The 12,539-nt window shown below is 38.7% G+C and overlaps 2 protein-coding genes and 1 non-coding gene across 3 annotated transcripts; 1 reads left to right on the top strand and 2 right to left on the bottom strand.

Annotated features, from left to right (window-relative positions):
* Positions 1-237: 237 nt before the first annotated feature.
* LOC138910524 (uncharacterized) lies at positions 238-636 on the bottom strand. The gene has a single exon (XM_070201768.1). The coding sequence runs from the start codon at positions 634-636 to the stop codon at positions 238-240; it is 399 nt and encodes a 132-aa protein (XP_070057869.1).
* A 7,139-nt stretch (positions 637-7,775) lies between these two features.
* On the bottom strand, positions 7,776-7,857 carry TRNAS-UGA (transfer RNA serine (anticodon UGA)). Its single transcript has one exon. It is a non-coding gene; the product is annotated as a tRNA-Ser (tRNA).
* A 97-nt stretch (positions 7,858-7,954) lies between these two features.
* LOC104104526 (probable diphthine methyl ester synthase) lies at positions 7,955-11,153 on the top strand. The gene is made up of 6 exons (XM_009612633.4): positions 7,955-8,182; positions 8,293-8,417; positions 9,215-9,444; positions 9,940-9,979; positions 10,066-10,157; positions 10,780-11,153. Exons 1-6 carry the CDS (start codon positions 8,033-8,035, stop codon positions 10,959-10,961), a joined length of 819 nt encoding a protein of 272 aa, XP_009610928.1. The 5' UTR covers positions 7,955-8,032; the 3' UTR covers positions 10,962-11,153.
* Positions 11,154-12,539: the final 1,386 nt, after the last annotated feature.

Raw genomic sequence — 12,539 nt, 5'->3', positions numbered from 1 at the left:
AGTAGAACCAGGGTCAAATAATACAAAGGCCTCCCTGTGGCAAACTGAGACAATACCTGTGATCACTGCATCTGAAGCAATAATATCTGGTCTGGCAGGAATAGCATAGAATCGGGCCTGACTACCACCTGATCGGCCTCCCCCTCTAGGGCGACCCGTAGTTGACTGAGCTCCACCCGGAGCTAGCTGGGCGGGTGGTGAAGTAACGGGTGCTGAAGTCGTAGGCTGACTCTTCTGCTAAGTTGGACCTCCCGTAAGGCGGGGACAATACCTTTTGATGTGACCCATATCTCCACACTCGAAACAACCCCTCCCTGCGAATGGCGATGGGGACTGAAGGGAGCCCCGAGCACCAGAATACCCGCTAGAAGAACCCGGTGCCGATGAGCCCTGAACTAAAGGTGCATGGGACGAACTCTGAGTTGGAAGGGCACTGAGAGATGACTGGCCCTGATGTTTAATGTATGAACCATGGCCGGATGATGCACCACGGTAAACTGGACTAGCCGTCTGAGCATGCCTATAAGGACGACCCCTGACGTGGTGGAACTGACCTCCAGAAGGAACACCACTAAAACCTCCTGACCCCCGAGGCCACTTGGCCTCCCTCTCAACCCGCTCCTGGCTACGGACCATCTCTATCTACTGAACAATATCGACAACCTCATCAAAAGTAGCACAAGATATCCTCTCCCTAGTCATAAGAAACCACAGCTGATATGTGAGGCCATCAATGAACCTTCTGATCCTCTCCCTATCAGTGGGAACCAACCAAATTGCGTGACGAGACAACTAAGAAAACCTCATCTCTTATTGCGTCACAGACATGCCATCTTGATGAAGCTGTTCAAACTGCATGCGCAGCTGTTCTATGTGAGACTGCGGCACGAACTTCTCTAAGAAGAGAACGAAGAACTCCTACCATGTAAGTGGTGCTGCATCGACCGGCTTGCGCCTCTCATAAGCCTCCCGCCATCTGAAGGTAGCCCCAAAAAACTGAAAAGTAGTGAACGAGACCCCACTGGTCTCCAGAATAGCTGTTATCCTAAGCATCCGCTCGCACTTATCCAGAAAGACCTGAGCATCCTCTGACTCAGCACCGCTATATGATGGAGGTCGTAGCCTCCCAAATCTCTCAAGTCTACTCTGCTCATCATCGTCCATAACGGGGATCATCTGGGCCTGAGGAACTGCAACCGGCTGGACTGGTGGTGCCCCCGGTATCTGAAGTCCCTGCACTACCTGCTCTGGAGTACGGACAACAGGGGTATGAGTACCTCCCCCGACCTGAGAAGTGGCAGGTGTGGCCTGAGCCGAAACCACCTGAGCAAGGCCAGTGCAAACTGTCAATATCTGGGCCAAAGCCTCCTGAAGGCCTGGAATCACAATGGACACAACTGGTGCCTGAGCTGGCCCCACTGGCTCAACTGTATCGGATACCTGCTCCTAAGCTAGAGCAAATGGTGGGTCTGCAAGTGCTGCCCTAGCTGTTGTATGAGCTGCACCCCTACCCCTACCGCGGCCTCTACCACGACCTCAACCTCCCACGGCCCTAGCTGGTGGTACTGGTGGTTATCCATCCTGCCCAGTAGTATGTGTCCTCACCATCTGTGAGAGGATAGAATAACAGAAGTTTAGTTACCGGAATCAACAAATCCGCACGACAAAAATACAAGAATGTGAAATTTCCTAAGGGTTCAGCAGCCTCTCGAAGATAAGTACAGATGTCTCCGTACCGATCTGCAAGACTCTACTAAACCTGCTCATGACTCGTGAGACTTATGTAACCTAGGCTCTGATACCAACTTGTCACGACCTAAAACTAACCGTCGTGATGGAGCCTATTGTGGAACTAGGCAAGCCAACTACTCAACCAGTTCAACCAAATAAAAACTCTGAAAATTAAGCGGAAGCAGTTAATATTTAAGAAAAAACCCTTTAAAAATCGAAATAAAAACACAACACAATACAAATCTCTCCCAAAACCGGGGTGTCATCGAGTACATGAGCATCTATACCAAGATATATCCTACTACAATGTTTGAAGAATAAGAACTGAAATACAAATAAAGATAATGAATGAGAGTCAAGGCCTGCGAACGCCATGCAGCTACCTCGATAGTCTCCGAGATCTCGACTCCTCACTCAACAGCTGCCGTAACCGGAAGCACGTGGATCTGCACATGAGGTATAGGGTGTAGCGTGAGTACAACCAACTCAATAAGTAACAAATCCAAACTTTGGACTGAAAGTAGTGACGAACTCAACCAGCACAGTTCAATATAGAAAATAACAGTGCAGAAACGTAGACATGTTTCAAGTTCGATAGATATCTCAAAACAGTAAAATGTATCAAACCCGAATGATATGAAGAATATAACTCCTCTACTTCTACATGCCAATGCACATGATGTATGTAACACACCATGCATACAGCCTCATGTGCTCACACCCTCAAATGCTCAATCACTCAGTATTGTATATGACCCATACGGACTAGGTAAGATCCATCCCGGAATATATACATCACTGACCATCAGTCACCCAGTACCGAGTAAGGCCAATCCAGCCCGCGGAGAAGAACCATCTCCAAGTATATAAAATGCTTCGGACAAGATCCATGTCCAGGGAAGATCAATCCCTCAATATAATCAATTGCGCTCACTGGGTGTGTGTGTGTAGACTCCGAAGGGGCTTCTTCAGCCCAAGCACTATCATAAATCAGTATAACCAATGCGGCGTGCAGTCCGATCCCATAAATGTCACTCATAATCAGGCCCTCGGCCTCACTCAGTCAGCAATCTCTCCAGTCTCTCTCTCATGGGCTCACAATGTCATGATATTAGCACGAAAACAATGATATGATGTATCAATAAATAATAACAGAGACTGAGATATGATATGAAATGAATGGATATGACTGAGTACGAAATATCAATGAAATTAGTTAGACAACAGCAAGAAATGACCACTATGGGTCCCAACAATACCGGCATAAAGCCTAAACATGATATCTAGCATGAGTGACAACTCAATTACTTTATCATATGATGAAAATACGGATATCAACAAGATAGAACCACTAGATAGTGCCATAAAATCGACCAGGTCACAATTCTTACGGTGCACGCCCGTCACTTGGCATGTGCGTCACCTCAATACCAATCACATAACACATAAATTCGGGATTTCGAATACTCATAACCAAGTTTAGAAGTGTTACTTACCTCAATCCAAGCAAATCCCTACTCCAATATGCCTTTGCCTCACAAATCGGCTTTCAAATGACCCGAATCTAGCCCCAAACAGTACAATACAATCAATACGGGCTAAAGGAATCAATTTTACAAGAAATTACTAAGTTATAACTCAAAATCCGAAATTGGCTCCAAACCGGCCCCGGGCCTACGTCTCAAAATCCAACAAAAATCACAAAATCTGAAAGCCCATTCACTCACGAGTCTAGTCATACCAAATTCATCAAAATCCGACACCAATTGGTCATTCAAATCCCCAAAATCAACTCTCCAAATCCCTAGCCTCAAACCCCTAAATTACACCTCAAAAACACACCAACTAGGTGAAAAATCAGTGAGAAATCATAATTATTGAAGAAAGATGAACACAAGGAACTTACCTCAAGAATCCCTTGAAAATCCTCTCAAAAACCTCCAAAATCCGAGCTCAAAACGTTAGAAATGGTGAAAATCTCGGAACCCTCACTTATATAGTTTTTGCCCAGGCTTTCCGCACCTGCGACCACTTACCCGCATCTGCGGCTTCGCGGGTGCGACCTAGTCAACCGCTTCTACGAAGTGTTCTGCTCTTGCAGACCGAAATTCCGCTCATGCGGGCTCGGTTTTGCTAGAAAATGTCCGCTTCTGCGGAGCCCAGTCCACAGTCCACTTCCGCTTATGCGGTCCTACTACTGCATCTGCGGCCACGCATGTGCGAGCAAAACTATTGCACCTGCGACCAGCTGCTGCCTCACCTCAAACTCCGCATCTGTGCTGCCCTCTCCGCATCTGCGAACTCGCACCTGCAGTTCTCCATCCGCAGGTGCGATTACACCAGCAACCTTCAAATTTCAGCAACTTCTCAACTTAACTTCCAAGTCCGTTAACCACCCGAAATCACCCCGAAGCCCCCGGGACCTCAACCAAATATACCAACAAGTCCTAAAACATGATACGAACTTAGTCGAACCATCAAATCACCTCAAACAATATCAAAAACATAAATCACACATAGATTCAAGCCTAATGAACTTTGAAACTACCAAACTCAACAAATAACGCAAGCAAGTTTCAATAATACCATTGTCACTGTCAAGAATTGGATGGCAGGCACAATTCTTATCAAATCACGTCCGATTGATTCTAAATTTTGCAAACAAGTCGCAAATGACATCACGAACCTATTCCAACTTCCGGAATCGGAATCCGACCCCGATATCAAAAAATCCACTCCTGGTCAAACTTCCCAAAATTCAACTTTCGCCATTTCAAGCCTAATTTAACTACAGACCTCCAAATCACAATCTGGACATGATCCTAAGTCTAAAATTACCTAACGGAGCTAAAGAAATTATCAAAATTCAAATCCGAGGTCGTTTACACATAAGTCAATATCCGGTCAACTTTTTCAACTTAAGCTTTTAATTATGAGACTAAGTGTCTCAATTCACTCTGAAATCTCTCTGAGGCTGAACCAACTAATCTGGTAAGTTATATAACAACTGTAGAGCACAAAAGGAGTAGTAATTAGGAGAATAGGGCTACAACACTCAAAATGACCGGTCGGGTCATTACACTTACCGATTCTAGTCATCTCTTTTTATACTAGTGTTCCCATATTTCTATGCACCATCATGTGTAGGTATAAAGGAAGAATCTGGTAATTCTCTTCTGGTGTTCCTCTTATATAAGAAATGGCTTTTTGAATAGCGCACAATGCCTTGTGATATCCAATGCCAATTCTAATTTTTTTTTATTTCACTTTCTACAAAGGTTGATGTAACCCCAATCTTTTTATCCCGAACATGTTCTAAAATTTGCTCACTTATAATTTTTGATGTAGCATGCTTCTGATCATATTTTCTTGCATCAACTGAGCATTCATAGTTATTTTGAAATTTTATTACCCTGAAAAGTGTAAAATCTTTTATTCTGGTAGTACGTATATTCCAACCACATCTCTCCATGATGCATTTCAGATCGTATCTCTTTGAGCATAATCTAACATCAGTGAATTCAACTTTTTGGTTGATCTCCAAGTTGCAAAAAATTTAGTCATGCTCTTCTTGTTGATCCTACTTTTATTTCATCACACAATGCATCGTGACTAAGTATTTTATATGGTAGAGATTCTTTGACCTTTCTCCTCGCCCTTTTTCTTGATTTCTTAGAAGCAGTAAACGTTTCACCAATTTCTTCAATTGTATCTATTGTTATTGGTATAGTCTTTGTATTTTCTTGATCTTGGTTGTTGCTTATCATTGCATGAGATAAGGACAAACTTTGTTGGATGGTGTGTTGGTTGTCTATTTCCATTATTAGATGTCCTTCTTCCTGTTGGCCCTCACAAAAGTGGTGTGAATTAATTGTAGCGGCAGAAAATCTTTGCAGCGTTCCAGATTTTAAATAAACTATAATGTTAGAAAGTTGTCGCTCGCTTTCTACTTGCATTATTGGCTTTTCTGCTTTATATTGATACTTAACAAGTTGTTCTGAATCTATTGTATGGGTGAGAGATCCTTTGAATGTTCCAGATTCCAAAGCAGTTATACTGTCAAAAAATAATTTTATTTTTTCGACGACGAAATGACAATTCTTGAAAACTCAATCAGTTGTTAGCAATGTATACATATTCTGAGTTCGTCATCTGAAGTTACAAGGATCTCCTTGCTTGTCTTTAGTTTGATGTCATACCATACTTTTAATTCATATCTGTTTGCATCAAAATCTGTGACTTCACTAATTTTCTCCAAGAAAGTGTTGAATGCTACTTGTTTATTAATCAGAACAAGTTTTGTATCATGATCCAAGTACTTATAATCTAAAGTCCATCTCCCATTGAAAGTAACAACAAGGCAAATCGAACTCATCCTGCAGTTAATGAATTAGTGAATAAATAAAAAATATGAAGTTTCCTGTCAGCCTATATCAACATAAAATTTTAGCATGAAGTTTAGGTTATATATATTTGAATCTTGACTTTTTAGGCTGAAATTTTCTGAAAAACACTACCACCTATTTTTATTTTTTTAAATCTCCACAGTCTGAAGTTATTTTTATATATGTCTGAAGTTCTTTTTCTATATCGTCGTAATTGACCTTTAGTGGCGGAGCTTCTAGCGGCCGGCGAAGACCAAATTTTTCTGGTCGCTAATGATATTTAAGGATTAGAATCAAACTTTTAAGGACCATTATTCTCGTCCCTAAAGGCTATTTTTTCTGTAGTACACCTGAAAACAACTTTATGCTATATCAACATGAAGTTTTAACTTATATATCTTTGAAGCTTCGAAATTTTTAGGCTGAAGTTTTCTTGGAAAACACTAGCCATTTAGGTTGAAGTTGCATGTCAGCCTATATCAACGTGAAACAACTTCATGCTATATCAACATGAAGTTTTAGCTTATATATCCTTGAAATTTCAGAATTTTTAGGCTGAAGTTTTCTGGAAAAAACTATTCATGTAGTCTGAAGGTTCATGTGAGCCTAATCAACATGAAACAACTTCATGCTATACCAACATGAAGTTTTAGCTTATATATCCTTGAAGCTTCAGAATGTTTAAGCTGAAATTTTTTGAAAACCACTACTCATGTAGTCTGAAGGTTTCTGTGAGCCTATATCAACGTGAAACAACTTCATGTCATATCAGCATGAAGTTTTAGCTTATATATCCTTTAAGCTTCAGAATTTTAAGTCTGAAGTTTTCTGGAAAACACTACTCATGTAGCCTGAAGGTTCCTGTGAGCCTATATTTACGTAAAATAATTTCATGCTATATTAGCATGAAGTTTAAGCTTATATATCCTTGAAGCTTCAGAATTTTTAGGCTGAAGTTTTTGGGAAATACTTTTTTGAATATTCCGATAATTTTAATGCGTTAAATTTGAATTTTTCAAAAGTTTTTGAAGATCTATATGTGATGACAAGTAAATATGATTTGTAAATGACTGTAAGTAGAATAAAATTATTCCATATTTCAATAGGTATGAAGTGAATTCATATTTTGTTTCTTAAGTTCAACACCTAAAAAGTAGGACAAATTATGAAAATAATTGCAGAAACATATATCATGAAGCTCTATCAGTTTGCAGAAACTAATGCGAAATCCAAAGATGAATTGCAATACTTACAATATAGCTGTAATTTTGGATCCGAAAATGAATCTAGTTCAAGTTTCTGATTTTTTGATGAAGTTGCTGAGATGAAAAACTTGAGAGGAGAGGAGATCTTTGATGAGGGTTGAAGGAGATCTTTGATGAAGGATGGAGGGAGATAAAGGATATCTTTCACGAATGAGGTTGCAGATCACGCGATCAATGCCTCATGTAGGTTTTATATCTTTTGTCAGGGGTATTATTGTCATATTATTACGTATCTTTTGTGAGTTGGCTACCAATTTAATAATTTTTAAAAATAGGGTACATATTAAAAGGTGGTACAAATATAGGATATGACTGCAAATAGCTCCCAGGTTCTTGGTGGGAAGCCCAAACAAAAGAAAAAAAAAGTGTAATTCGGGGAAATTTTTTAAAAAGACGTCGACAGCAGGGTTCGAACCTGCGCGGGCGAAGCCCAACAGATTTCAAGTCTGTCTCCTTAACCACTCGGACATATCGACGTTGTTGTCTTAGCCTCTCCTTGCAAATACTCTTCTAGGTAACATGTTAAATGAAGGAATTTGTAGGGTTTAAGATTCGTCTTCTACATCTTCCAACTGACAAGAACTCTAAACGTGCTTCTCGTACTGAATTCAGTATAGGGACATTGGAAGTAAAAGCAAAGTAGAAATCATCATGCTGTATATAATAGGATTGGGACTAGGGGATGAAAAAGACATAACATTGAAAGGTCTAGAAGCTGTGAAAAAATGCAGCAAAGTGTATATGGAAGCTTACACTTCACTTCTCTCTTTTGGCCTTTCTCCCAATGGCCTTTCCAATCTGGTTCGGAAAATTACTACTACTACCACTACACTTTTTATTGTAATTTCAGTTCCAATCATTAGCTGTTAAAAAAGATATGATTTTGATTATAAAGTTTGGATCTTTTTCAGGAAAATCTATATGGAAGATCGATTGCAATTGCAGATAGGGAAATGGTGGAGGAAAAAGCTGATGAGATACTTAATGAAGCTCAATCTTCTGACGTGGCTTTTCTTGTTGTTGGTGATCCTTTTGGGTATTCTTTAATTTCCCCCCTTCTATTTAGTTCCAGATTTTGAATGTGCTTATCTATTTGAATCAACCCTTTTTGGTATTTAACTTTCAGTTGGTATTAGCTTTTGAACTTGTTTTTTTGAGTTCAATTTCTTGCTGTTTTGTTCAATCGTGTTTCACTTTGTAGTGGTTAATTTTTGTGAAAATGTAGATAGGCTATGAATGACTCCCCTTGGGGTGTAAGTGGTACCAATTATGAAGTTATAATTCACCTAATTTCACTAAAACTGACCACAATAGCCGGTACTTCTTCAAGTTTTTATTATGTGCTATCAAATCATTGAGCTATGTTGCAAAAGACCAAGTATATTATCAATGATTTAATGGTCATTTTGTAACTTTAACCTTCAAAGTTAACTTAAAACGAGTGTTTGGAATAAAGAATTTTATATGTTAATGAAGTTCTCTTCAGTATCAGTTTTGCCTTTTGCCTTCAGTTTTGAAACTAAAAACTGGCAGTTGAAATCACGTCTAGGAGAAATCGTGTAGAAAATGTTATGTTGAGACTCCATTCCAGGATACTTGGAAGATTGAGATGACTTGCAAATTCCGGTAAAATGATGAACTTTGTTGATGTATGTTGGCGAGAGCTTAATTGGGTAATCTTCCCTAAGGGGAGAAAATTTTAAAATGCTTTGCTTTGCTTATGGATTTAAATAAAGAAGTAATAGCATATATGATTCTTTTCATGTTGTCCTGTAGATGTTCTTTCACTTATCTACTTCCTTTCTCTCCATCATATATCACTATTCAATGCAGAGCCACAACCCACACTGATCTTGTTGTTCGTGCTAAGAAGCTGGGTGTGGAGGTTAAGGTGGTACACAATGCATCAGTAATGAATGCTGTTGGAGTGTGTGGCTTACAGCTCTATCATTATGGAGAGACAGTTTCGATACCTTTCTTCACTGAGACCTGGAGGCCTGATAGTTTCTACGAAAAGATCAGAGAAAACCGAAAGCTTGGATTACACACACTCTGCTTATTGGGTAAGTAGCATTTTTACATTCTTTTTTCCCTTGGGATAATGATGGTGAGTGGGCCAACTTGTGCACACCTACGACTAAACATTAAGCTACCTATTTAGCCCACAAGCACTCAAGGTATTCCTGCCTACCGAAGTTGGAGCAGGTGGTTCACAATAAATGTGTAGTTGGGACTCGAACATGAGATCTTGTTTCTCCCATGCGTCAACCACAAGGCTATCCCCTGAGAACTGCTATTAGCTACATTATAAGTATTTGTTAAATGTCTAACTGACGGTCTATCATCTTTTGCTTCTAGTGGAAACCTTTCACTCAGCATACTTCTGCACTAGTTTCCTGATCTCAATGCTCTATGAAACTAGATGCTTCTAGTTAAGTCTTTGTAATACTTTGCTGGTGATTTATAGACTCACAAAAAGTCGTGGATTTGATCCTTTATTGCCTTATTTATCATGCAGTTATCTCCATTTAATTGCATCTTCACCTTCTGATTTGCAGATATACGAGTGAAAGAACCCACCATTGAGTCTCTTTGCAGGTTAGACTTCGGTATTAGTGTATTACTTCCATTTGTTCTTAGATGAATTACTCGTTAAATGGTCCATGACCTGATGTTATTCTCAGAGGGAAGAAGCAGTATGAACCAGCCAGGTTTATGACAGTTAACACTGCAATTGAGCAGCTCCTAGAGGTTGAAGAAGCCCGTGGAGAATCTGGTATGTTCATGATTTTTATGCTTTTGCTTGAGAAAATGATAATCCTCCAATAGAAGCTAGCTAGCTTGTCTCTCTGTACTAGTATTAGCTTTTATTTTAAAGGGGAAAAGGCGACTATTAATAAACCTATTTCCCATAGTTCGTCCAAGTTTGTAGTACTTCACTCTGGCAGCTCTTATGATCAAGATGTGATTTACTTGATATAGAACTTTTAAGACCTGCCCCTGCAGTTATCTCTATGTTTCCTCGTACGATTTTCAAGAATTCTCTTCTTCAGCAAAAAACATAATCCAGAAGGCTTTTGTATTTGTTTTCCATAACATGCCCGTTGATCATCCTTATGATAAGTTCCCTTAACATGGCAGAGAGCTTGCAAGTCTTTATCCTGCTTTTATAAGCTTAATCAAGAACTCAATCTGAAGTGACCTAGTGTGATCATGGATATGGTTTAGCTATTGCAAATGTGCCTCTAGCCCATGCCTAAAACGTAACATAGTCATTGCATATAATTGATATCTGGTTTAGTTTTAGCCCCGCGATTATGACGTTTATAGTTATGAAAAAAGGTAAAAGATGTTCTTTGACATTTATAGTGACTAACATTTACTTTTTCTTTCTCAAGTATACGGTGAAAATACAATTTGTGTTGGTTTTGCGCGGCTGGGGAGTGAAGACCAGAAGGTGGTTGCTGGTTCAATGAAACAACTTCTGACAGTTGATTTTGGGGCTCCACTGCATTGCCTAGTCATAGTTGGCAAAACACACCCTGTTGAAGAAGAAATGCTGGAATTTTATGGGCTTTAGCAAACTTATAACATGAAAGAAGGTTAAGTAATAGCTAACTTTAAAAGATGGTTGTATTCATGGTTTGCCTTTTGTAACATTCCATTCTTTTTGGTGAACTATTCATTTAGGCATTAGGTGAGTATGATATATTTTTCTCTGTAAACTCTTCCCAAGTTCAAGCAACTTAATTTATTTTCAAGAATTACTGTAGCTGTATCTCCCGATTGTTCGTTATTTTTATTATCTTTCACAAGTATTCTTATTATAATACCAAGATATTTTGGTTATAAAGTAATATTTGTTGTGCCAAAATATTCTTATATATACTGATTCACGCTTTGTTAATGCTAATAAATTAGAAATTGTTTTGTAGATAATGTCTTTTCTTCCAACCAACAGAAAGTTTCGGACATTTCAATATTAAACATTTAGAAGAGCCTTCATCTAGAGTTTTCTTGCAGTTTTCACCCATTAAAGTAAGGATTTAAGTTATATACATTGATTAATTATTACAGTATTAGTATAGTTTAAGCTCTTATAGCATTTAAACTCTTAAACTTAAAGTAATACATTTGCAAGAGACAACACAGACTAAAGGCAAAAGTGTCTCCAATTTTATAGATGCTTTAAGACCAATTTGCCGATTGCCATGACCGACTTTTCAAATCGATTTTAACTCCAAGATTAGTATACATACATTTGGATTTACTTGCAAATGAAATATTATTCATCCAAGTGGCCGTACTTTAATTGCACAGTTTGTTAAACATAGGTGAAAGTGAGATAGTACTCTCGCCGGTGGGAGGTAGCAAATATCCCGTCAAAGTGCGCGCAAACTAGACGAGACCCCATAATTATAAAATAAAATAAAAAGATTATATTAGTTTTGACCTTACAACAACGATACACTCAGTGATTGACCTTGTTTTCAAATTAACTACTAAATTCAGCAGTGGGAATTTGATTATGTTATTATACTTAGTGCTTTGTATAATATCTAGTATCTACGATGCTCAAAGTATTGTAGTATCATAATTTTTTGCTTTTAAATTATCAACAACAATAATTGATAGATAAAGTTGCTAGCTCATCAGTTGAAAATATGTGATCTAACTATATACTCTTTATTCGTAGTGTATCAATTTTTTTGATTGTCTTTTAATAATTGTTATGTGTGATGATCTCACTTGTTTCAAGAATGTTCGCACCAATGGTACCAGCATATAGATTAGGTGTAACATAAAAATCAAGTTCCATTAATTCCATTATGCAATGAACCCTATTTATTGCAGTTGTTGAAGTAAACCAATCGATAGTAATTAAAGCAAGAAAGACAATGACAGTTTACCATATTTTCACAGGTACCAAATGATATGGCAAAAGGTAGTCCGGTGCACTAAGCTCTCGTTATGCACGGGATCCGAAAAAGGGCCGAACCACAAGAGTCTATTGTACACAGCCTTGCCCTGCATTTCTACATTACCATATGATATGCTCGACATGAATTATTTTCTTCACACAATCATAAGTAGAAGAGATAAAGAAGAACCAGAGAGTAATTCTCCTAATCATTATGAGATAAGCGATGCAATAGGT

The sequence above is a fragment of the Nicotiana tomentosiformis genome, chromosome 4 (assembly GCF_000390325.3).
Source record: "Nicotiana tomentosiformis chromosome 4, ASM39032v3, whole genome shotgun sequence".
In the NCBI taxonomy this organism is placed as follows: Eukaryota; Viridiplantae; Streptophyta; class Magnoliopsida; order Solanales; family Solanaceae; genus Nicotiana; species Nicotiana tomentosiformis.
Note: the sequence above shows the minus strand (reverse complement) of the source record. Positions and strands in the feature narration are given on the sequence as shown.

Excerpts from the sequence above, each read along its gene's own strand:
- LOC138910524 (XM_070201768.1), bottom strand. The coding sequence starts at position 636 with ATGGTCCGTAGCCAGGAGCGGGTTGAGAGGGAGGCCAAGTGGCCTCGG.
- LOC104104526 (XM_009612633.4), top strand. The coding sequence starts at position 8,033 with ATGCTGTATATAATAGGATTGGGACTAGGGGATGAAAAAGACATAACA. Across the intron at positions 8,183-8,292 it reads CCAATGGCCTTTCCAATCTG|GAAAATCTATATGGAAGATC; the intron begins GTTCGGAAAATT and ends GATCTTTTTCAG. Across the intron at positions 9,445-9,939 it reads ACACACACTCTGCTTATTGG|ATATACGAGTGAAAGAACCC; the intron begins GTAAGTAGCATT and ends TCTGATTTGCAG.